The sequence below is a fragment of the Microtus pennsylvanicus genome, chromosome X, assembly GCF_037038515.1.
Source record: "Microtus pennsylvanicus isolate mMicPen1 chromosome X, mMicPen1.hap1, whole genome shotgun sequence".
NCBI lineage: Eukaryota > Metazoa > Chordata > Mammalia > Rodentia > Cricetidae > Microtus > Microtus pennsylvanicus.
Genome location: NC_134601.1, coordinates 36811315 through 36837886, shown reverse-complemented (window position 1 = coordinate 36837886; position 26572 = coordinate 36811315). Strand labels below are relative to the sequence as shown.

Below are 26572 nucleotides of genomic sequence, written 5' to 3'. Positions count from 1 at the left end.
GGTGCTTTTCTTTCTACAATAATTATTTTAACTTGGTTTTCACTTCTGAAGAGCAAGTAAATGCTCATGTACCTATGTATCATAACTGTAATAGATGGGTGTGATTTCATTTAGTTTAATGAGCTCTGGAACTTTGGATGCATTGGATCTTTGTCAGACACTGTTGCTATGTAATGGCTCACTGACCTTTATGATCTTTGATTCTGTATCCATAGTGATGGCATTACAGTTGTGTATCTCAGAACATGGCCTATTATTATCCTTTAAATTATAAAATGATTTTAAGCACACAAGAAAATGTTCACCCAGCTTTGCGTAGTGTAGATAATTAGGAAGCTAAAAATTTAACAAAAAGAAAATCAACATTGCTGAAGTGATAAGTTAACTGCATATTTCATTTGAATTTGATGATTTATTCAAATAATATTGTCATTGTTATCCACGATTCCATTCAAGACACCTCAGTGAATTGAGTCATCATTTTTCCAAAGTCAATTCTAGTAGGACAATTCTTCAATCTTCACTGGACTTTGAAAACACAGCATATTTGAAGATTCTTTTTTTTTTTTGGTTTTTCGAGACAGGGTTTCTCTGTAGCTTTGGTGCCTGTCCTGGAACTAGCTCTTGTAGACCAGGCTGGCCTCGAACTCCCAGAAATCTGCCTGCCTCTGCCTCCCAAGTGCTGGGATTAAAGGCGTATGCCATCACCACCCGGCTTATTTGAAGATTCTTAAAGATACTTCCCAAATCCCTGTCAATTTGGATATGTCTCACTTAGAATTAATCCATTATGTACACAATACTGCATTTGGTTATGACACTTATCCATATATATATATGTATATATATATGTATATATGTATATATACATATATATATACATATATATATATATAGTGTGTGTGTGTGTAATAAAAGTAAAATGAGGACTGTTGGATGGAGTAAAATGTTGTAGAAAAAGCAAGATAGGTGAAGAACAAAAAAACATAATAAAGTCAATATAAGTAAAGAACCATTATTGTATATCATATACACTATATATTATAAATATGTGTGTGAATAGGTATTTAAGCTTAATACTGAATATGAGAAAACACATGTGATATTTGTCTCCTTGAAATTCTCAGCATCAAAGTGTAGCTACTCCTTTTCCCTACATTCACTGCAGCATTTGTTCTTCTTTGTTTTCTTGATTTTCCCCTCTCTGACTAGAGGAGGTATGATTTCAGTGTGCTTTTGATGAACACATATTTAATGGCAATGGTTGACATGCAGAATCCATGTACTGGCCATTTGTATTCCTGTGAGAACTGCCCAATGCATTTTTCATTTTTATTTGGTGATTCCTTTATTTGGTGATTAAATTTTGAGTTCTCTATAGAATGTGGATATTAAACATGTCAGATGTATAGTGGGAAAGCATTGTTGCCATTCTGATGTCTGCCTCTTCACTTATTTCTTTTGCTTTGCAGAAGCTTGTTTATTTCATGCAATCTCACTCATGAATTCTTGTTATTTTCTGAGCTTTTTTCACTGTCTGTTTTCAGAAAGTTTGTGGTATAGTTATATCTTCAAATGTTTTCCTCATGTTTTGTTACAGAGATTTGAATGTGTCCCACCATACATTAGGATCTTTGATCTATTTTGAATTAGTTTTGGAGGTGTGAGGGACAGGAATGAATGATCATCCATTTAGATTTTGTTTACCAATTTTACCAGATCCATTTGTTGAAGCAGTTTTCCTCAATGTTTGGATTTTTTGGGTTTTTCTTTTTTTTTTTTTTTGGCTTTTTCGAGACAGGGTTTCTCTGTGGCTTTGGAGCCTGTCCTGGAACTAGCTCTGTAGACCAGGCTGGTCGTGAACTCACAGAGATCCACCTGCCTCTGCCTCCCGAGTGCTGTTCCTTAGAAATACATAAGTGGCTGTGGCTGTACAGTTTTATTTCTCCTTTCATCCATATCATTTGAAATTGGTGTGTTTTCACATGTCATAAAGGTGACTAAATTTAGCAAGTCATGTACAGTGATATTTTGTTGATGATCTAACAAATAAAACTTAGCTGAAGATCAAAGTGCAATGCTAGCCTGTCCTGGAACTAGCTCTTGTAGACCAGGCTGGCCTGGTCATACAGGCCAGGGAGTAGTGGCACACACCTTTAATCCCAGCACCCACACTAGTTAGCCTTAGAGGCCAGGCAGTGGCGGCACACACCACTAATACCAACACTAGAAAAGAATATAAGGCAGGATGAGACAGGAACTCACTCTCTTTTCAGTTTGAAGATTTTATACAGTTAAGAGCTCTCCAGTGGTTGGCTTCTCTCGGATGTTCAGATTAGGCCTTATTTGGTAGATCAAACTAAATATAACTATAGTCAGAGGCTATAATGTCATTTTTCTTCTTTAATCACGGTTAATTTGATGTCTTAGCATTTTCTGTTTCCAAGACAATGATGATACTTTCACTTTTGTATAGATTTACCATTTCTTTTGTGATGGCTTATACACTATTGATATCAAATATCAGGAGTTGGAATCCAGGTGACCAAAAGTGACTTCTGCCCACCTAGTTCTAATTTCTATTCACATATACATATTTATCTGCTCATAAATATGTAAAGGGGTTTGTTATGTGTTTATTCATATTCAAATATACCTTAATACACTCAAAAACCAATTTCTTCTGCCTATAATTAGAGCTATCTAGAAGTGGCTATTTTACCATTTATTTATTCTACAAATAGTTATCTATAGTGCCAACATTTGCAGCAAAGAAGACTCTGTGGATATCTGTCAAGTTTTCTAAATGTTTCTCACTCTCATGCAGGTTCATTAAGATGGACAACGAGAAACCAAACACACTCCTGGATCTTGCTATACATCAACTCCTAAGTAATGAATCTGCAGCTATTCATGCTCTTGAGGAGATCCCAAGGGAGCTTTTTGTTCCATTCCTCTCTGCTGCATTTAAGGGTGTGCATAAGAATATAGTGAAGGCAATGGTGACAGTCTGGCCCTTTGCCTGTCTCCATATTGGCACACTAACTGTGCAGGGACCCCATCGTGAACTCTTGATAACCATGGTGAAATGTCTTCAGTTTATACCTGTCCAGAACTCAGCTTCTAGGTAAGACTATATAATAGAAACATGTTAAGACACAGGAGGTTACACCACAGCCTGTTACTCTTTCAAAGGTAATACGTGCACATAGTGATAAAGAATGTGGGACTGTTAGTCCAATACCTGAGGTCACTTTGAAAACAAGTATCTTACAATATTGGATATGGAATGTATGTGACTGAGCACACTGTTGACAGATTTGTATTGCAGTGTTATTATTTCTTTTTATTTTATTTTTTTAAATCTTTTTTTTATTGAGAAAATGAGAAAAAAAAACAAGTTTCCACCTCCTCCCAGCCTCCCATTTCCCTCCCCCTCCTCCCACCCTTCTCCCCCTCCTCCCACCCTTCTCCCCCTCCCCCACTCCTTTCCCCCCCTCTCCAGTCCAAAGAGCTGTAAGGGTTCCCTGCCCTGTGGTAAGTCCTAGGTCCTCCCCCCTCCGTCCATATCTAGGAAGGAAGGTGAACATCCAAACTGGGTAGGCTCCCACAAAGACAGCACATTACGTAGGATCAAAACCCCTTGCCATTGTCCTTGGCGTCTCATCAGCTCTCATTGTTCGCCATGTTCAGAGAGTCCAGTTTTATCCCATGCTTTTTCAGTCACAGTCCAGCTGGCCTTGGTGAGCTCCCAATACATCAGCTCCGCTGTCTCAGTGGGTGGGTGCACCCCTCTTGGTCCCGACTTCTTTGCTCATGTTCTCCCTCCTTCTGTTCCTCATTGGGACCTTGGGAGCTCAGTCCAGTGCTCCAGTGTGGGTCTCTGTCTCTATCTCCATCCATCACCAGATGAAGGTTCTATGATGATATGCAAGATATTCGTCAGTATTGCTATAGGATAGGGTCATTTCAGGTTCGCTATCCCCAGCTGCCCAAGGAATTAACTGGGGACCTCGGCTTGGGCACCTGGGAGCCATTCTAGGTTCAAATCTATTGCCAACCCTAAGGTGGCTCCCTTACTAAGAATTGTGCTTCCGTGCTCCCCTATCCAACCTTCCTTTATCCCAATCCTCCTTTTTCTCCAAGTTCCCCCCTTCCTCCCCTTCTCCCTTTTCTCTCCCCAACTCCCTTTACCCCCATCCCACACCACCCTCAAGATCTCAATTTTCTCCCCGGCAACTTTGTCTACTTCCCATAGCCAAGAGGATAACTATATGTTTTTCCTTTGGTTCACCTTCTTACTTAGCTTCTTTAGGATCACCAATTGTAGGCTCCGTGTCCCTTATTTATGGCTAGAAACCAATTATGAGTGAGTACATCCCATTTTCATCTTTTTGGGTCTGGGTTACCTCACTCAGGATAGTGTTTTCTATTTCCATCCATTTGCATGCAAAATTCGAGAAGTAATTGTTTTTTACCGCTAAGTAGTACTCTAATGTGTAGATATTCCACACTTTCTTCATCCATTCTTCCATTGAAGGGCATCTAGGTTGTTTCCAGGTTCTGGCTATTACAAATAATACTACTATGAACATAGTTGAACAAATGCTCTTGTCATATGATAGGGCATCTCTTGGGTATATTCCCAGGAGTGGTATTGCTGGGTCCAGGGGTAGGTTGATCCCAAATTTCCTGAGAAACCGAAACACTGATTTCCAAAGTGGTTGCACAAGATTGCATTCCCACCAGCAATGGATGAGGGTACCCCGTCCTCCACAGCCTCTCCAGCAAAGGCTATCATTGGAGTTTTTTATTTTAGCCATTCTGACAGGTGTAAGATGATATCTCAAAGTTGTTTTGATTTGCATTTCCCTGATCGCTAAGGAGGGTGAGCATGACCTTAAGTGTCTTTTGGCCATTTGAACTTCCTCAGCTGAGAATTCTCTGTTCAGATCAGTGCCCCATTTTTTAATTGGGTTAATTAGCATTTTAAAGTCTAGTTTCCTGAGTTCTCTATATATTTTGGAGATCAGACCTTTGTCTGTTGTGGGGTTGGTGAAGATCTTCTCCCAGTCAGTAGGTTGCCTTTTTGTCTTGGTGACAGTGTCCTTTGCTTTACAGAAGCTTCTCAGTTTTAGTAGGTCCCATTTATTCAATGTTGCCCTTAATGTCTGAGCTGTTGGGGTTACACATAGGAAGCAATCTCCTGTGCCCATCTGATGTAGGTTACTTCCCACTTTCTCTTCTATCAGGTTCAATGTGTTCTGACTGATAGTGAGGTCTTTAATCCATTTGGACTTGAGTTTTGTGCATGGTGATAGATATGGGTCTATTTTCATTCTTCTACAGGTTGACGTCCAGTTATGCCAGCACCATTTGTTGAAGATGTTTTCTTTCTTCCATTGTATACTTTTGCCTCCTTTATAAAAAATGAGGTGTTCATAGGTTTGTGGGTTAAATTCGGGTCTTCTATATGATTCCATTGGTCGACTTCTCTGTTTTTATGCCAGTACCACACTGTTTTCATCACTGTAGCTCTGTAATAGAGTTTGAAGTCAGGGATGGTAATGCCTCCAGAAGATCCTTTATTGTATAGGATTGTTTTGGCTATCCTGGTTTTTTTGTTTTTCCGTATAAAGTTGATTATTGTCCTCTCCAGATCTGTGAAGAATTTTGATGGGATCTTGATGGGGATTGCATTGAATCTATAAATTGCCTTTGGTAGAATTGCCATTTTTACTATGTTGATCCTCCCAATCCAAGAGCAAGGGAGGTCCTTCCATTTTCTGGTATACTCCTCAGTTTCTTTCTTCAATGCCTTAAAGTTCTTGTCAAATAGATCTTTCACTTCCTTGGTTAGAGTTACCCCAAGATATTTTATGCTGTGTGTGGCTTTCGTGAAATGTGAAGCTTCTCTGATTTCCCTCTCTGCTTCCATATCCTTTGTGTATAAGAGTGCGACTGATTTTTTGGAGTTGATCTTGTATCCTGCCACATTACTAAAGCTGTTTATCAGCTGTAAAAGTTCTTTGGTGGAGTTTTGGGGGTCGCTTATGTACACTATCATATCATCTGCAAATAACGAAAGTTTCACTTCTTCCTTTCCAATTCGAATCCCCTTGATCCCCTTATGTTGTCTTATTGCTATTGCTAGAACTTCAAGCACTATATTGAAGAGGTATGTCGAGAGTGGACAGCCTTGTCGTGTTCCTGAGTTTAATGGGATGGCTTTGAGTTTCTCTCCATTTAATTTGATGTTAGCTGTCGGCTTGCTGTATATAGCTTTTATTATATTTAGGTATGACCCTTGTATCCCTAATCTCTCCAATACCTTTATCATAAAGGGATGTTGAATTTTGTCAAATGCTTTTTCAGCATCTAATGAGATGATCATATGGTCTTTTTCTTTCAGTTTATTTATATGATGGATTACATTGATAGATTTTCGTATGTTGAACCAGCCATGCATCCCTGGGATGAAGCCTACTTGATCATAATGGATAATTTTTCTAATGTGTTCTTGGATTCGGTTTGCCAGTATTTAGTTGAGGATTTTTGCATCGATGTTCATGAGTGAGATTGGTCTATAATTCTCTTTCTTGGTTGAGTCTTTGTGCGGTTTTGGTATCAGAGTAACTGTAGCTTCATAAAAGGAATTTTGCAGTGCCTCTTCTGTTTCTGTATTGTGAATTACATTAAGGAGTATAGGTATTAGGTCTTCTTGGAAGTTCTGGTAGAATTCCGCATTGAAACCATCTGGTTCTGGGCTTTTTTTGGTATGGAGGTTTTTGATAACCTCTTCTAATTCTTCGCGACTAACAGGTCTATTTAGATTGTTCACCTGTTCCTGATTTAACTTTGGTAAATGATATTTATCTAAGAAAGTATCCATTTCCTTTACATTTTCCAGTTTTGTGGCATATAGGCTTTTGTAGTTAGATCTAATGATTCTCTGAATTTCCTCTGTGTCTGTGGTTATGTCCCCCTTTTCATTTCTGATCTTATTAATTTGCAAATTCTCTCTCTGCCGTTTGATTAGTTTGGATAGGGGTTTGTCAATCTTGTTGATTTTCTCCAGGAACTAGCTTTTTGTTTCATTGATTCTTTGGATTGTTCTCTGTGTTTCTATTTTATTGATTTCAGCCCTCAGTTTGATTATTTCCAGTCTCCTACTCCTCCTAGGTGAGTCTGCTTCTTTTTTTTCTAGAGCTTTCAGGTGGGCTGTTAAGTCTCCAATGTGAGCTTTCTCTGTTTTCTTTAAGTGGGCACTTAGTGCTATGAACTTTCCTCTTAGGACTGATTTCATAGTGTCCCATAAGTTTGAGTAGGTTGTTTCTTTATTTTCATTGAATTCGAGGAAGACTTTAATTTCTTTCTTTATTTCTTTCTTAATCCAAGTATGGTTCAGTAGTTGGCTGTTCAGTTTCCATGAGTTTGTAGGCTTTCTGGTGGTAGCATTGTTGTTGAATTCTAAATTTAATCCATGGTGATCTGATAAGACACAGGTGGTTAGTAATATTTTTTTGTAACTGTGGATGTTTGCTTTGTTACCGACTATGTGGTCAATTTTCGAGAAGGTTCCATGAGCTGCCGAGAAGAAGGTATATTCTTCCCTATTTGGGTGGAATGTTCTATACATGTTTGTTAAGTCCATTTGCTTCATTACCTCCATTAATTCTCTTATTTCTCTGTTAGGTTTCTGTCTGATGGACCTGTCCATTGGTGAGAGAGGAGTGTTGAAGTCTCCTACTATTAGTGTGTGCGGTTTGATGGCTGCCTTGAATTTTAGTAATGTTTCCTTTATGTTCGTGGGTGCTTTTATATTAGGGGCATAGATGTTCAGGATTGAGACTTCATCCTGATGAACTGTTCCTGTTATGAATATAAAATGCCCCTCTCCATCTCTTCTGATTGATTTAAGTTTGAAGTCAACTTTGTTAGAGATTAGTATGGCCACACCTGCTTGTTTCTTAGGTCCATTTGCTTGGTAGGCCTTTTCCCAACCCTTTACTCTGAGTAGGTGCCTGTCTTTGTGGTTGAGGTGTGTTTCTTGTAAACAGCAGAATGTTGGATCCTGTTTTCTTATGCAGTCTCTTAGCCTGTGCCTTTTTATAGGTGAGTTGAGTCCATTGACATTAAGTGATATTAATGACCAGTGGTTGTTAACTCCGGTCACTTTTTTTTTTTAGTCGTAGAGTTTGCGTGTTTCCCTTCTTTGGTTTGTGTTGATGAAGGGTCTCTAGATGTCTGAGTTATTGTGGTCATTGTTGGACTCCTTGGTTAGTGATTTTCCTTCTATTACTTTCTGTAAGGCTGGATTTGTGGCTGCATATTGTTTGAATTTGTTTTTATCCTGGAAAATTTTATTTGCTCGATTTATAGTGAACGAAAGTTTGGCGGTGTATAGTAATCTGGGCTTGCATCCATGGTCTCTCAGTTTCTTCAGTACATCTGTCTAGGACCTTCTGGCTTTCATGGTTTCCATGGAAAAGTCAGGTGTAAGTCTGATAGGTTTACCTTTGTTAGTAATTTGGCCTTTTTCCTTTGCCGCTCTTAATATTTTTTCCTTATTCTCTATGCTTTGTGTTTTGATAATTATAAGGCGAGGGGATGTTTTTTTTTTGATCCAGCCTATTCGGTGTTCTGTATGCTTCTTGCACCTTCATAGGTATATCTTTCTTTAGGTTGGGAAAGTTTTCTTCTATAATTTTATTAAATATATTTTCTGGACCATTGAGCTGCACTCCTTCTCCTTCTTCTACTCCTATTATTCTTAGGTTTGGTCTTTTTATTGTGTCCCATATTTCCTGAATGTTTTGTGATGAGAGTTTGTTGGACTTGCTGTTTTCTTTGATCATAGTGTTTATTTTCTCTATGGTATCTTCAGAATCCGAGAGTCTTTCTTCTATCTCTTGTATTCTGCTGGTTATGCTTGTTTCTGTAGTCTCTATTCATTTACCTAGATTTTCCATGTCCAGCCGGCCCTCTGTTTGTGTTTTCTTCTTTGCCTCCATTTTAGTTTTCAAGTCTTGAACTGTTTCCATTATCTGTTTGATTGTTTTTCCTTGGTTTTCTAGGGTATCATTCACTGATTTATTCAATTCTTCAAACTTTCTGTTATATTTCTCATCCATTTCTATAAGGGCGTTTTTTACATGTTGTTTAAGGGCGTCAATCACTTTCATGAAGTCAATTTTTTCTCCTTTTTGAATAAGGTGTTCATGTCCTTCCATTGTGAGGTCGCTGGTTTCTGGTGGCTTCATGTTGCTTTTCAGTTTGTTGGGCGAATTCTTGCCTTGGCGTCTGCCCATCTCTTCTTCCAAATGCTCCCTTATGGATCTTCTTTTACTGGATCAGGTCTCCTTGCCTACCCAATGCGGCCTCCCCAATGTTGGCTCTCCTGGCACCAAGGGATCAGGTCTCCGTGCCCAACACTGGCTCTTCTGGCGTGGAGAGATCAGGCCTCCGTGCTGGTAGGGCAGCTCGCAAACAAAGCGCCTACCCTGCTTGGTGCAGGCAGGCCACAGAAACAAAGGAACTGCAGCCCGCCCGGGCACCCCGAGGACTGGGACCTAGCGCCCAGACAGGCTGGGCTGGGCGATGCCACGCGCCAAAAGAGGGCGGTGGGGCCGAAATGGGGGGGGGCTCTGGACGGAAGCTGGGTGGGCCAGGAAGAAAGAGGCAGTACCCAGGGAATAGAGGCCCTGCAGAGAGCCCAAGAAGGACAGGGGGCCGACGAACCCCCGAGCTCCCCTTCCCAGGCTGGTGCCGCGGGCCAGAAACTCACCCCAACACTAGTTCTCCTGGGGCCGAGAGATCAGGCCTCCGTGCTGGTTGCGCAGCTCGCAAACAAAGCCAGTGTTATTATTTCATAGACAAAAGACATGAGTGCTAAGACTGCTGAGGATTGGTGGCAAAAAAAAGAAAAATAATGTGTGCTGTTCAGTGATAATTTTTTGTTGTTCACTGTTGTCTCCTCAATAAATGGCCAAAAGAAGACACTGACAGCAATGATAAAGACTCAACCCTGTTTTGTCTCCACATTAGAAAATTAAGCATACAAGAAATACAGGGAACTAAAAGACATGATTGATGGTCTACAGGTGTTACTGCCAAGAACTCAGCTTTTCAATAGTAATGTGTATAATACGTATATTATAAGAGAGCAAAACATTATCCTGGAACCTGTTGCAAGAGAGGACCAGATAATTTCCCAACATTAGCTAATAATGAATGCAGAAAATTAATGTAATGGGGTTGGTGCATCAGTTGAGGTTATCTTAAAAAGTCTGATGTCTTACAGAGGGCTTTAATTTTGTAGTAGAGGTGAGTAATGCTACTGTTGACATATATATATATATATATATATATATGATTCATAGATGAATTCCAAGACATTATAAGCATTAATTGATTATAGAAAACAGTAAAGGGTATGGTATTTGCATAACAAAGTCTTGCTGCTAGCCAATGTATGGAATGACAGAAAGAAAAACAAAGATAATTTTGTCACTCCATGTTGTCATTGATGTTACTTGGTTATATTAATGTTTCTATCTCATAGTGGTCTCTGTTCTCTTTTCCCTACAGGAGCCCTAAACTGAGGATCCTAGATTTAAGGGAGGATTCTGGCTGCAAGATCGTTTGCCCGGAGATCAGTACTAAGTCACCTGCATGCTTGTTCTCCTGTGCTCACTCAGAGCACTCAATCTTGAAGATGAGGGCCCAGCATAGTATTGCAAGTTCAGAACATGAGGCTCAGGCCCATAATCAGGATATGGAAATAATAGTGAACATTTCTCTCAGAAGGGGTAATATCTTAAGAGAACGTGGATATTTGGCTCTGCTTCTGAATAAAGTGGAACAGAGTTCAGGTTCTTTGCACCTGTGCTGCCGAGATTTGGAAATCGAGAAATTGGGTGTTTATAATAGAAACAACCTGAACCGTTTAGATTTCAAATGCCTTGATCACCTGTCAGTATTTAAGGGTTCTCTGAGTGAGATTACCAGCCTTCTTGCTCAGGTGGTGCACCTGAGAAGACTTTGTCTGTCTAAAGTCACTTGTAGCTCTTTGAATGGGAAAGTCTTCCAGAATTTTGTCTCACAGCTTAGGTTTATGGACCATCTTAATGAACTCAACTTTGATTCTTTCGACCTCAGAGATCATCTTGAAGCTGTCCTCAGGTAAGGGTACGGGGTAGATACAGGGTTTCCAATAGTAGCCTGCTTTTAAGATTAGAGAGATAATTCTTAGATAGTTTTAAGCTTCCCATAACCCTTTCTCCTTCTGCCTCAGTATGGGCAATGCTGGGAGTTTTAAAACAGCCATGGAATGGTATCTTTCTGTAATTGAATAGAAAAGTGGGGTTACAAAAAGCATAGTCAGGTGAACATGTGTAGGCATTGTGCTCATTCCAGAAACATGAATGTCAAAAGAAAAACGCAGCCCTCCTCTGGCCATTGAGAGATAAAGAAGGGGAATTGAAAGACTTTATGTTCTGGCACAGGTGCACATATTCATACACCTGTAAAGGTAATGTCACATCATGAGGAAAATCTCCACGGTTCAGACCATGATTGGAGAGGCCGTCTGAAGAAGGACACTTAAAAGGACATGCTAGCTCAGAAATGAGTACAATAGAGAGTTATTTACTTAGAGGTAGACTCACAGATCAAAATCCTCTGCTGGAACAGGAAACAGCAATGGAATCCCACAGCCTGAAAAGAGGGCTGATGCTTGCTTTACTTGGTATAAATAGTCTAAGAGGCCACACACAGTGGGTGGGTAACTTAAAGGCTACTTGCAGTAGGAATTCCTACAACAGCTGGCAATTATGGACTGGCCAAAGGGAGCTTCCAGTTGGCTGCTCCTTCTGTCCCCTCTTCTGAGCAAGTGAACTAGCTCCGCCTTTGGTTACATTGTAATTCCTAAGTAGAGAGTATGTTCACTAAGATTTTCACTTAACTTTATAATATGTTATACATATTGTCAAGGTTAAAACATTATTTTCCAGGGTGGTAAAGTGTCTCTCACAGACCCACAAGTACATTAAGTGTGTGAAAGCTTATGTCATTTGCTAATGATGTGCAAAACAGTTTTTTCTAGATTCACAGATATAGTTCCCCTCTTCTAGTCTTCATTTTTCAGAAATCATTTTCTGTTTTCTCCCTGCAGATACCTACCAACCAATTTGGAATTCTTACATCTAACATTCTGTGAACTTTCTTACAATGATTTCAAGTTTCTTGCTGAGTGCCCTCAAGCCAACCATTTAAAGCTATTGAATATCAGCTACAATCCAATGTACTGGGAAGATTGTGAGCCCTTTTATAACCTCTTGCAGTGTGTCTCTGGAACCTTGCAGCATCTGGAATTTAATCACTGCCTTTTAACAGATTCTGTATTTTCTGGTCTTATCCCAGCACTAAGTCGCTGTTCCCAACTCCGAGTGCTCAACTTTTTCTCTAACCCTGTTAGTATGTCCATGCTCATGAGACTCCTTGAGCACTTAACACCCTTGATGGAGCTTAAACACGTGATTTATCCTATCCCTGTGCATTGCTATGGGCGATGGCAAATCCAGGACAGTTTAGATAGGGAGAAACTGGCTAATGTGCAGGCGCAATTGAAACAAATGCTACAAGAGGCAGGGAGGAACGACATGACTTGGATTACTTATCCTGGATAAATTTATGATCCAACACAGTTTCACCTGGATACATATCCTTTAATATTAAATGTTTCTTTAAAAATTGTGATCCAACACAACTTCACCTTGATATGCTCCCTTTATATACTAAATGTTTTACTCTTGATTCCATAGACTAAATATATAAGGTTTTTATGTTGAAGCAAATACAATTTAAAAATATAGGCATGTAGCTGATTTCCATAGAGAATAACTTACAAGTAGATGGAGGACTTTCAGAGAGTCTGTATCTAGACTATTGTTCTTGGTAGCCCTTCAGTTTTTCTTTATTTCATACTCATTTACCAAGGGTTGGTTTGGGATATTATTGTAAACAGAAAAATGAACAGACAAACAAGACAAGGTTCCTTTTTAAAGCCACTCAGAGACTGAATATTTCTGTGGCTTATCTGTCTCTTCACAGTTTATTAGTGCATAGAATGATTTTGTTTTATCATCTTGGACCCCATTTTGTTTCCCTTGTTCTTGGTACATGTCCTGCTCAAGGCAAAGCAGACTCTATGATGTTCAGTCTCTTCTCAGCAAAATTCAAGGTTTCCATGTTCAACCATCTTGGAGGCTTTCTCTCACATCTGTTTGATGTTTGCCTTCTGTCATTGTGCAACATGCCTGACATAATAGACTATAGTAAGGAAGAGAAATTTGTTTTTCAGCTTTAGAAGTTTCACCACGCTTGTTTAATTGCTCTGCTTTGGAACTTCAGCAAGGCAGAACATGGGAAAGAGCTTGTGGCGGAGGATACCCTCTCAATTCATGAAGCATGGAACCAGAGAGAGAAGGAGCCTGAGTCCCTATACAACCTTCTGGAGTGAGACTATACTGATCCGCATCCTTGAGTTAGCCTGTGCTAAAGTTTCTACCACCTGACCTGGAGCCATTGTTGAACTAGCCTATTCAAAATTTCAACCACCTGCCATGAGCCATCAGCTTGGGTTTACCTTTTATTATATTAGCTTAGGAAAACATTTAGGACACATGCATAACCCTTCCTTTGTGATACACATGATTCTGTTAGAATGTTCTGCTGCCGATTGTGTACTAAAGTTGCCACAATTGCTATAATATTTTATAGCAAATATTTACATGGAGTCTTTTATATTTCACACTAAAATATGATGACCACACAGAGAAAAGCATGTTTGTTGAAGATATTCTGCAAAAGAAGCATATAAATCCAACTAATTAGTAATGTATTTATGTTCTTAATGTGTTGAAATGGGAAAACACTGGAATTGCAAGGACATAGCAAAAGTGTATAAAATTTGCTTTCTTCCTGTCATATGCTGAAATGTCAACACCACTGCATTTTCATTACTTACTAAGGAAATAAAACAAAAATAATCATTTATGCAGTTTTTTGAAATAAACCTAGTTAAGAAAAAACCAAAACAATAATGTGTCTGTATTGTTCCAATTTATAAATGATAACATACTGGATTTCAGATCAACCAAGCAAAAATAGAGCTAAAAGTTGCAGAATTTTGTTCATAGTTCTCAAATATGGAGATGATATTGAACTTTATTTTAGAGATATAAAACATGAAAAGGCACCTACAAAAGTAAAGTTTGTATGATTACGTTTATATGATAGATTACTGAAGTCAAGAAGATATCAGTAAAAACCACATGCACTAGTCGGGTATATTATTTTTTTGAACTCACATATATGTGATTTTATCAATAACATTGTTAAGAACATATGCAACATATATGTTAAAAAATATTGATTCAAATTCAGAAGGAACATGGCAAAATCAAATTTCAAATCAGTTTGACCAAGGTATGGAAACACATGCATTTAATCCCAGTACTTGCTAGTCTGAGGCAGAGACATGCCTGTGAGTTCAAGGCCAGGCTGTTCTACATAGTGCCAACCATGGGTCTATATTAAGACCTTGTCTCAAAAATACTTGAATAGGAATACAATATTTGATTAACTCCTGTATTCATGCTTCAATATTTTTTAATTAATTCATTTATTTTTTATTACTTTATAAATAATACCAATCAAAATTTCACTTCCTCCCCTCCTCCCACTTCCCTCCCACTCCCCCACATACCCTGCTCCCCTCCCTCTCCTGTCCTGAGAGAGGGCAAGGTACCCTGTCCTTTGGGAAGTCCAAGGCCCTCCCCCCTCCATACAGGCTTAGGAAGGTGTGCATCCAAACAGAATAGGATCCTAAAAAGCCAGTACATGCAGTAGAGACAAATCCCAGTGCCTTTATTATTGGCTTCTCAGTTTGCCCCAATTATCAGCCACATTCAGAGGGTCCACATTGATCCCATGCTCGTTCCTTCCCAGTCCAGCTAGATTTGGTGAGCTCCCATTAGAACAGGCACACTGTATCAGTGGGTGGACCAACCTCTCCAGGTCCTGACTTCCTTGCTCGTATTCTCCCTCCTTCAGCTCTTCAACTGGACCATAGGAGCTCAGTCCAGTGCTCTAAAGTGGGTCTCTGTCTCTATCTCCATCCATTGCCGGATGAAGGTTCTATGGTGATATTCAAGATATTCATGAGGCTGACTACTGGAAAAGGCCAGTTCAGGCACCCTCTTCTCCACTCTCCAGCGTCCTAGCTGGGGTCATCCCCATGGACTCCTGGGAACCCCTACAGAGCCAAGCCTCTTGCCAACCCCGAAATGGCTCCCTCAATTAAGACATCTTTTTCCCTGCTCCCATATCCATCTTTCTTTCATCTCAACCATCCCACTACCCCAAGCTCTCTCCAATACTCTCCTTCTGTGGAGTAAGGTGAACACTCATCCACTGCTGATGGGAATGAAAACTTGTGCAACCACTTTGGATATCAGTATGGCAGTTTCTCAGAAAATTGGGAGTCAACCTACATCAGGATCCAGCAATACCACTCTTAGGAATATACTCAAGAGATGCCCAATCATACTACAAAAGCATTTGTTCAACTATGTTCATATCAGCATTATTTGTAATAGCCAGAACCTGGAAACAACCTACATGCCCCTCAATGGAAGAATGGATAAAGAAGGTGTGACACATATACACATTAGAGTTCTACTCGTGGTAAAAAACAATGACATTTTGAATTCTGCATGCAAATGGATGGAAATAGAAAACCCTATCCTGAGTGAGATAACCCAGACCCAAAAATATGAATATGGTATGTACTCACTCATTAGTGGATTCTAGCCATGAACAAAGGACATTGAGTCTATAGTTCATGATCCTAGAGAAACTAAATTGATGGAGGAAGGTCATTGGTTAATTAATAAAGAAACTGCTTGGCCTCATAGGTTAGAACATAGGTGGGTGGAGTAAACAAAACAGAATGCTGGGAGGAAGAGGAAATGAGCTAAGACGCCGTAGCTCTGCTCTCTGGGGCAGACACGATGAAGCTCTGACCCAGGATGGATGAAAGCTAGAATCTTCCTGGTAAGCGCACCTTGGGGTGCTACATACATTATTAGAAATGGGCTAGGCCAGGTGCGAGAGTTAACCGAGAAGAGGCTAGACATAATGGGCCAAGAGTGTTTAAAAGAATACAGTTTCCGTGTAATTATTTCCGGGCATAAGCTAGCTGGCGCCCAGGAGCCGGGCTGTGGGAAGAGGCCCGCAGCTCCTACTACACTAAATAATAAGGTGAACCCAAAGAAAAGCATATATAGATTTTCCTGGAAGTTGGAAAAACATATTTATATCCTTCTAGAAATTGGAAGCAGACAAGATCGCCAGGCAAAACTTGGGAGCATGGGGGTGGGGATGGAATGGGGGGAAAGGGAGAAACACTTATTTAGTTTTTAAGAAAAAAATCTTTTCTCATTTTACATACCAATCCGAGTTTTACCTCCCTAACAGCCTTCTACCCCCTTCACCTTCATCTTCTCCCCTGTCCCACCCCCATCCACTCCTCAGAGAGGGTAAGTCTTCCCATAGCAAGTCAACAAATTCTATCACATTGCTTTGAGACAGGATAAAAGTTCTCCCCACTATATCTAGGCTGAGCAAGGTATCCCTCCAAAAAGATTGGATTCCAAAAGCCAATACAAACTGTAGGGATAAATCCTGGTCTCTTTGCCAGTGTCCCACAGACTGCCCCAGCCACACAACTCTCACCCACATTTAGAGGGCCTACTTTGGTCTCATGTTGGTTCCCCCGATTCAGGTTAGAGTTGGTGAGCTTCCATTAGCTCAGGTAAAAAAAAATCTCATTGGGTATCCCCATCATCATCTTGACCCTTTTTTCCATATTATCATTCCTCCTTTTCTTTGACTGGGCTTTGGGATCTCAGTCTAGTGTTTATCTTTGGATCTCTGCATCTGCTTTCATCAGTTGCTGAATGAAGGTTCTATGATGACATTTAAGGTAGTCCTCAATCTGCCTACAATGCAAGCATCCTCTCCACAATTACTTTAGGCAAATCTATTTCCTCTATCATATCTTCAACTACTATTCTTTTATCTCTTGCAATCTGTTGGTTATGCTTGCATCTGTAGGTCCTGTTCGTTTACCCAGATATTCCATTTTCCAAATTGCCTCAGTTCTTTTTATTGACTACTTCAGTTTTCAAGTCTTGAACAGTTTAAACTGCTCATTTCAACTGTTTGGTTTTTTTCTTGGTTTTCCTTGCTTTCTTCAAGAAATTCATTGATTTCTTCCAATTTTTTGTTTGTCTTTTCCTTCATTTCTTTAAGGGAAATTTTCATTTCCTCTTCGAGTTTCTATCATATTCAGAAAGCTGTATTTAAGGTCATTTTCTTCTGCTTCTTCTGGGTTAGGATTTTTAGGTCTTCCTTTTATAGGACCACTAGGTTCAGGTGTTTCCATATTGCTCTTTAGGTTGTTGAATATATTCTTGCCTTGGAACCCACCCATCTATTTCTCCAAGAGGTGCAGGTGGGGCATGCGCCTTAGGTGGTCTCTTTTTGTGGCTTAGGTGGTCACTCTTCCTCTTGGAGCAGGTAGGGGCCATGCTTCTGATAGATGCTGATGAGGCTCTGCTGGCTCCTCTCCTGGTGCAGTCAGGGCCATAGCTCCAATGCTTAGAGATTCAGTGGGGGGGATGATTGCAGGCACTGAGGGTGCTCTGGGTCTCTGGGGTTTGGTGGTTGGAGATGGGGAACAGAATATTCTTCCATAGGCAAGGGCACGGAGAGCAGAAGAGCAGGGCTGTCCAGCTAGGAACTCAGATTCTTACCTCTCCAGGGCCATCCAGGGCCAAGGCCCCAGTGGCCAGAGATGAGGTGGGGCATAGCTGCGGGTGGCAGAAGACTGCTCCCAGGTCCCTGGCACCTAGCTGGTTGGGGATGGGGCATGGAATGTGCCTCTGGGGGCTAGGGTCCAGAGAGCTGTACCCCCCAGCCATTGACCCAGACAGTCACCTCTCCAGGGGCAGCCAGGGCCAAGGCTCAGGTGGTCAGAGATGTGGTGGTGGGGGGTGGCTGGAGGTGTGGGGAGACTGCTGCCAGGTCCTCTGGTAAATTTCTAAATACAAATCTACATCTTATGACTGTGAGTGTTCAAACATTTTAGAGAGCATTCTTAGCATGCATAAAACCATGAGTTTATTTTTCACCACTACAAATAAATAAACAAACAAAAATGTCTCTATTAGGAACTCGTGTGTTTCAGTGATGAACTAGAATCCACAGACATGATTTGTTTTTCAAGACACGATCTTAACATGATTTTAAACCCAAGATGACCTTATACTCAGTGTGTGGAAGATTTCTTTCCATATCTATGTCCCATTCAAACTGATGGGATTAAAGGCTTGTGTCACAACATTCTGCTTTTTGTGGTGCTAGTGGTTGTGCTGTGGACTTTTCTGCATGGTAGGAAAAGTATCTATCCAGTGAGCTACATCCTCAGCCACCATAAAAATATTGTTGTACCACTGATCTCGATGAAACCAGTGCCAGTGTTGGAAGGTGATACTGTTGATATGAGCCTTATTCTTGGTTTATTTTGTACTGTTTTCTGTGAACTAGTTAGTGGTTCCGAAAGGAACATTAGGAAGATGTGGGGACGGGAGATCCAATTCCCTTATAAATCTAGATAGTAAATACTTTGTGCCATGGCAGATGTTATCCAGCCCTGGTTTAGTGTATAAATCTGTTGCTATCCAAAAATATCTTAGCACTGTATTCAGAGTTTGATCACGTTTAATACTTTTCAGGGTAGTAACTCTGCTAGAAGTAAACACCACAACAGAGAGCAGCCTGCAGTCAACAAACGAGCTAGTTTTGTGCATAAACTTTGACAATACATCTAGTCAGCTAAACTGTGCAAAACCAAGATAATAGTTTTCATTTCCTCCTGATGCCAATGGATTTCTGCCTGAAGTTTTCTATGTCTGCTTAGTGTTCAATAAACTACTTCTTCTCTAACTGTTGGACTTTGCTTTGCTATTATCCTTTTCCTTTGAGTTTTTGATTAGGGTTGTAATTCATATCCTGAGGCTAGATCTTACTCTGAGTTCCTGTCCCATCCTCTAAGACCTTAATCCTCTAAGACACTCTTTCTCTTCATACTGCCTCTGGAATCTGTGGCCTTGCTTTGTCTACTTCCCTAGTTAATGTGTCTCTTTACTATAATACAAATGGACCATTCAAGATGAGGTCATGTGCTGAAAGATTTAGTCCTGCTGCTTTTCCTACTCACTCCCAGGACCCTAGAAGCTGATCACACATTCAAACAAGGCAATTTTAAAGAACATCTTTTCTATTCTGATTTGATATACCAAACATTATCTTGAGGGATCACTCCTACAGCTAAATTAGTCTACATAATTTTAGTCAATTATTTTCCATGATTCATTCCAACCTATTTCCCCTTCTTTCCTCTGTTCAGGTCCAAAACTCCACTGTGGCCCAGTACACATTAATCACGATAGCCAATAGATTATAGACCATTACAACTGGAAGTAATCTTGCACCCACATTACAAATAAGATTATTCCAAATGTCCACAAGGGGGAAATTGATGCATTTACTCATTGCATTTGCTGAAAAATAAGCAGCTCCACAATCTTCAAAAGATTCCTTGAAAATAAAAATTAAATTAAGTATAATAAACTGTATGATTAATGAATCAATTATGTATTTATTTAATTTGATCTGTGATTAAAAATCAAATAAGGCAAAGTGAGAGAAAATGTCTGCCCCCAAAAAGGAAACAGGAAAAAATAAATGAAATCCAACAGTTTAAGACTGTATACAGAGGCAGAAATCTTTAATAAATAAATAAATTAAAAAAATTAACAAAAAATATATGCAAACATAAAAAAATAGAAAAAAAGAGTGTTTGCAAGCAGAATTAGTTTTGGCAACATGTTCCATGACCTGCCATTCCAGTTTCATATTTCTGTTAGTTATCTCATAGATTCTGTGAGTGTTTTAATGCCTGGATCTTTAATATCCCAACTCTCAGCCACAACATCATGAGAAATTTTATTAAAGGGTTGCGGCATTAGGAAGGTTGAGAGCCACTGCTCTAAGGGCAAGACCCCAACCAGCTAAACCTCCAACTTGTCAAAAGGGAAGGTTTAAAGAATTTTCTGTCCCTAAAAGGCAACAATAATTGAATGCTTTAGTGAACATGATTCATGGGGGTCAACCTCCATTCCAAGAAGATAGTGAAACTTGGCAGCATTGGTCATGTGGTTTGGGCATTAGAGATGTGAAAGATGCAGGAGTAAATGGTTTTTAGAATCTTTCTTACTGTCAGAAAGATCCATTCAGGCTAGAAATATGACAGGAGGTGCCTGCATGGAGGCCCTGAGAGGCCATTGTTTATAGCTGTGAAAGTGAAACCTGCATAGTGTTGGAGACCTGAAGATGTTGCAGGTGCTGCCTGGATATCTGGTCATGGGATGTCTGCCAGTGAGAGCTGCATAGGTGGAGTAGAACCAGCCAAAGACAGAAATGTACTGTAGATAGTAATTCTGGAAGGAAAGAGCTACCTAAGCCCTTTGACATTTGACGTTGGACATGGAGATACAGAATTTGGAATTTGCCCTGCTGGGTTTTGGTGCTGCCTTTATCCAACAATTTTTCAATACACCCTAATTCCTCATATTTAGAAAAGGTAATGTACATTCTGCACCATTGTGTGTTGGAAGTATATAATTTGATTTTTGATTTTACAGAGTTTTACAGGTAGAGATTTCTTTGAGTCTCAGAAGAGTTTTTTTTTTACTTTGGGTTTTAAACAGTGTTAAAAATGTAAAAGACATTTGAAGTTGGACCAAATGCATTTTTGCATTATGATATGTACGTGAGCCTATAAAGACCATGAACTAAAATATGGCAATTGGAATGAGAATGGTCCTTATAGTCTTTTATGTTTAAATACTTGGTTTCCCATTGGTGAAGCTGTTTGAGAAATACTAAGAGTTTGCCATTCCCAGTGTACTGTTTTTGCCTCATATGTTTGGATCAAGATGTAAGCTCTCAGCTGCTCCTACGGTCATGACTTTGTCCTACCCTCACAGAATCTAAAGGTTTGAAAGCATAAGCTCATCTAAAACCTTTTAAAATAATTTGCCTGGCTCATGGTGTTTTGTCACAGCAATAGAGGGTAATTAAGACAACATTGCAAGATTTACTTTGTGCTTCAAATTGGGAAACATTTTCAGGTGACATATTTTCTTTAGTTAAATGTTTCCCTGTGCAATGTTAAACCAGACAATTTTCATTAGCTTTTCTAGATATAAATATTTTTCATCCCAGTAGTTCCCTTAAACCGGGTTTTCTCCACCTGCCTGCTCCTGAAGCTACTTATAAAATAACCACTCTGTGGCTTAATATTAATCATATACTTGTTGGCCTACTAGCTCGGACTATAGGAACATTAGCTGGTTCGAATCATCCACATGGTAACACTGACTTTCAGGTAATTACACTAAACTAAATTCTATTTTTTACTTTTATGCAACTAAAGATGGCTTTGGGGATAACGGCCTTGACTCCACCACCTTGTACTGAGATTACAACCTTGTGTCTTTGCTTGGTTTATATAGTGCTTGTGATCAAACCCAGAACTTAATTCATGGTAGCCAAACATTTAATTGATGATATTTTTATTATAAATCACCAAGACTTATTTTAAAATGCTTTGAATAAAAATTAAGTACCATAGTGACACTCAAATCATATATCTAACTATTTCTAGTATTACTCTTTGACCTACTACTTTGAATATTGCTGAAAATTTGCTTTTCATTCTGGTGCTATTTGTGTACAGAAATGCAGAGTTGTAATTCATAAGATTATGTACAATAAAGAGCTTTTGTTTATAGAGTGAGAATGAACTATGCATTTATAAGTCCTTGTCTTTTCAGAAATGAACCCTAAAACATGTTCCACAATTTTAAACCTCAATGGCAGCGAAGAGTTAGACTAGCAAGACAATCCTAAGTTCTAACTTCACTCATATTCCATACTTACTATACGATGCTAGAACTTTCCTTCCTTAAGTTTGAACAGAAGAAAATCCTGACCTTGTTTTCTGTTAATGCCTTCAGAAGGGAGAGTATCAACAATTCTCTGAGAAATTTTTATGGAACAGAGTACTAGTAAGTTCAAATTTTTAGCATTTGTCTCTGAAGAAGAAAAGAAGCTTGATCTGAAAAAGAGAGTAGATATACAGAGTGGTTCACTTAAATACTCAAGCTACAGCAACAATGAGCTTGAATATTATTCATTTTAGAATGATTACTACTTCTCCCTTAGCGGAGACACATGCAGTTAGACCTCATGGAGACAGTGCAGACTCTGTATCCTTTAATTCAGTGATTCTTAAACTTTAGTCATAGGTAATAAGCACCCAGGGATTTGCTAGAATGGAGATTCCTGGTCCCCGCCCTTTGAGATTCTGATGCAGAAATAGTGTTTTAAGTTGGGAACCCAGTCTTTCTACAAAAGGTGTTTTCTAAAATGTTTATTTATTACAATATAATTTACATGCAATTCAAATTCACCCATTTAAGTGATGTAATTTGGGTCTGGAGTTGTTGCTCAGTGGCAGAGCACTTGTCTAGCCTCCTCAAGATTATAGTTTCCATCTCTGCTACTGCAAAAGGTAAGTAAATAAATAAATAATCCCAAAGTTTTAGTGTATTTGTAGTGTTGCACAATTTTTTTCACAATCTAAATGTGTATATTTTCATCAGTATTTCTGAAAAAATATTCATACCTTTTGCAACTTTTTAACTGCAGATGCACACACACACAAACACATATATATACACACAGACACACACATGTGCACACATACACACTTACACACATTAACATAGACACACAAGCACACTCACATAAAAATTCACATAGACACATACAAACACACACACACACACACACACACACACACAGATGAGTGCACATGCTCTAAAGAACACTATTCTGCTTTCTTCAACTTACCAATTCTGGACATTTGACCTCACACAGATCATACAGTATGTGGCTTTTGGGGACATCTTTCACTTCACAGTTCTTTCAAGCATCATTCCTGTTGCAGGATCATCAATATCTCATTTCCTTTTGTAAGAAATTATATTTCGTTGTATGATATGCCTTTTTATAGTTATAAATTGATCATTTGATGGACATTTGTGTTGTTACTACTTTTTTCCTTTTTCTTATTTTATGTACGTGTGAGAGAAGGTATGTGCTGTATGAATATTTGTATGTGCATGTGTGAATGTTCATGTGCTGGCAATTACTGTGGAACCAAAAAAGGACTTTGGGTTCCTGCTCTGATGTCCCTTTCTATTTTATTCTCTTGAATCAGCTTCTTTTACTAAAATTAGATTTAGGATGAAAAGCATCAAATCTTAGTGATCTATTCTCATGTCTTTACATCCCAGCAAGGGAGCTACAGCCCTGGCTATGCTCAACTTTTGAACATGGGACCTGGGCATTCAAACTTAGGTCCCCAAGCTTGCACAGAAAATAATTATACTGCTGATTCATCTCCCTATGCCTGGACTTTTTTATTACTATGAATGATGTTGTTATGAACATGTGTGCTCAAATTTCTATGTGGGCATTGTTTCTAAGGATCCTATTTTTTCAACTAGAGATTTTTAAAAGTCACATGGATGTTTCCAGTCAGATGCTTGTATAACCAGCTACTGCTGGACTGTATTGTATAATGACTGGAATGATCCATTATTCTGGCTAGTGACTAATCAGCGTCAAAGGCTTTCAGGACAGCTCTGATCATAGAAACTTAGCATTCTGGGAATCAGGTAACTGAAAAAGACAAGAACCAAGAACAAAGAATTAACACAGCTGTTCATTAACATAAAAATATAGACATGAATTGTTTCGGAAAAGTAAAATAGACCTTCTTATAATGTTCTGTCTCATCTGCCTTCTAATGTGGCTAATAGTATGGTTTATTATAGTGAGCTTAAACAATGGTTGGAAAATCTAAATAAGTTTCATTGTATCAGAAAATTGTCAAAATGCTTTAGAGGAAACTGATGTTTTTAGAACAAAAACGTGTTTAATGATTGTTCCCATCCTTGTACAACTTGAAAATACAGTACGTAATTCATAATAGGCCTAAGGTACACTATGCCCTCTGTTCAACTTTTCCTTTCAACTCCTCCTTGTGTAATATGCAGAACTTAAGCACACTTCTCTGGGTCAAACCACACCTAGATACTGGATAATCCTGTAAACCAGTGATGGAGTTCATGTACAATATATGAGACCAAATATTATTTTAATTGATTTTGGTCCCAGAATGATTTAATCTCCAGGAGTACAGGTTTTACCTCTCACCAATTAAAGAAAAAAAGATACTGTGATAGAGCCCAAGGCTATAGATCAGTTAATGTTGCTTATTTAGAATCCACGAAGCTCTATGTTTGAGTCTTAACACTATATAAACCAAATGTTGTGGTGCATGTCTCTAACCCCAGGGATATAGAAGAAAAACCAGAAATCCAAGTTCATCCCTGGCAACATGAAAAGTTCAAGACTAGCCTGGGATGTATGATTCTGTCTGAAACAGAAGGCAAAATAATTATAATAATTAATTTGATTTATTCCAATGTTGTAAGTCAGTTTCATAACTAATGACAAAATCAACCTCTTTAAGTGATTTTCTTTCAGCTTCTTTACCCAGTAGCAAAATATCTAACTAGATTAATTGTAGCCAAACTGTTTTAATTATTGTAAAAACTTGATTTCTAAAATTTCTCATTTTGAATAATATTGGCCAATTTTTAGCTTATTTGCCAACTTTAATAGAGTTTTCCTACACTATGGGGATCCTTTTCTCATCTGAAAGAAGCTACTTATAAGGAATGAAGCAACTCTGTTGATTTCACAATCTAATAATGAGCAGCCCTATAATAAAGAACATTAAAAATAATCCTCAATCAACAGAGCCAATGACATTGCTAAGGCAAGGAAGACATGTGCTTGGAAGTATTTGATATGCCATAATATATTACATTATCCCTGGCAAAAGAACTCAGACATAGAAGAGATAAACTTAGGGTCAAGTAAAGATGACATCATGGATAAAGAAAGACTTCATCTGGATCTGAATTGGAAGGGGGTGGATTTGATCAGAATAAAGTAAGAATGATTTTTGGCATGGAAAGCAGTGAAAAGAAATCCTGAGCTGAAAAATTTTACATGATGTGATGTGAACGATACATGCTTTGAAACAAATGTTGAACAGAGAAAGTTCTGGTGGCTTTAGGAAGTTAGGCAGACACCCAGACGCTGTTTCTGTTGAAACTGGGAGAGTCTCACCAGAACTGGGTGTGTCTAACTGGATTTTGTTCAAAGACAGATGCCTGCCTGACTAATAAAGTTGTACAGACCACAAGTGGGAATGAAGTCGAGGGGGTGGATAAGGAACTTACAGATGCTGCCCCGTCAATTCAGAAATCATTGCCAAGTGTCTAGCATGGGTGTGGAAGGTACTGGATTATAAGGATGAGCAAGTGGGAGCCTCTGCCCTCATGGAGCTGAATGTATAGATTACTAAGATACCAGCAAGAAAATATTAATTTTTAAACAACAAAGTACATAAAAAAGATGTGGCATTTTTGGTAAAAGAATAGTGAATTCAAATGTTATTTAAAATATTTTTTTGCTATAATTCGTGGCTGTTGATGTCATGAACCCTAGAAAAGGATCTACTACAGCCACTTTCCTAAACCAGTATGAATTCTAACTGCATCCCAAATATTTTTTATACTCACAGATAGTTGTAGCTCACATGCCTCATCAAATTTCTTTTCCCACAGAGACAATTTTACAGAAAGTGACACCAGTCAAAGTCAAAATACAGTGAACATCTCCAGTAGTTATATCTAAAGCACAACCCCTACAACCTTATGCTCAGGAAACATCACAGAAGAGGGATTGGCATAATCAGCAATTTCACTGAAACATTCGGTAGGGCTTTTGTAAAAGTGTTAGTAGGGATTAACTAAGAACTCAACAGAGTGCAATGGATAAGCCTCGCCCTGGGAAAACCACCTTCGTGATTATGGTATCTCTCCATTCTTTTGCCATTGTAGATGTCATATATCTTGGCCAGAATTTGGTGGCAAGGAGCTCTGCATGTATCAACAAATTAGGAAATTCTCCCCCAAAGTCATTTTATGAAGTCTTGCTTATGGCCAAGTATTAATTATAGGATTTGTGTACAAGATGTAAATCCAAAGAGAAGGAACACATTTCTCTACATGATGTTCCATTTTCACCAAAATGTAGCCGCCCACCTACTTTTTCCTATTTGAATATTCCATTCCAGGCCTTTCTCTCCTTGGCTACATGCTTCGTGCGGAGTGGGTCTGCTCTAGACAACATGCTCAGATTACATTAGTAACGAGAAAATTCTCTCTTGCAG

The 26572-nt window shown here is 39.0% G+C and overlaps 1 protein-coding gene across 1 annotated transcript; it reads left to right on the top strand.

Annotated features, from left to right (window-relative positions):
* Positions 1-2837: 2837 nt before the first annotated feature.
* Positions 2838-12689, top strand: LOC142841570 (melanoma antigen preferentially expressed in tumors-like). The gene is made up of 3 exons (XM_075958507.1): positions 2838-3127; positions 10591-11184; positions 12176-12689. The coding sequence occupies exons 1-3, from the start codon at positions 2838-2840 to the stop codon at positions 12687-12689; spliced, it is 1398 nt and encodes a 465-aa protein (XP_075814622.1).
* Positions 12690-26572: the final 13883 nt, after the last annotated feature.

Bases quoted from the DNA above. Each gene is read 5' to 3' on its own strand.
- LOC142841570 (XM_075958507.1), top strand. From the start codon at position 2,838: ATGGACAACGAGAAACCAAACACACTCCTGGATCTTGCTATACATCAA. The intron at 3,128-10,590 runs GTAAGACTATAT...TTTTCCCTACAG, and splicing joins GTCCAGAACTCAGCTTCTAG to GAGCCCTAAACTGAGGATCC. The intron at 11,185-12,175 runs GTAAGGGTACGG...TTCTCCCTGCAG, and splicing joins CATCTTGAAGCTGTCCTCAG to ATACCTACCAACCAATTTGG.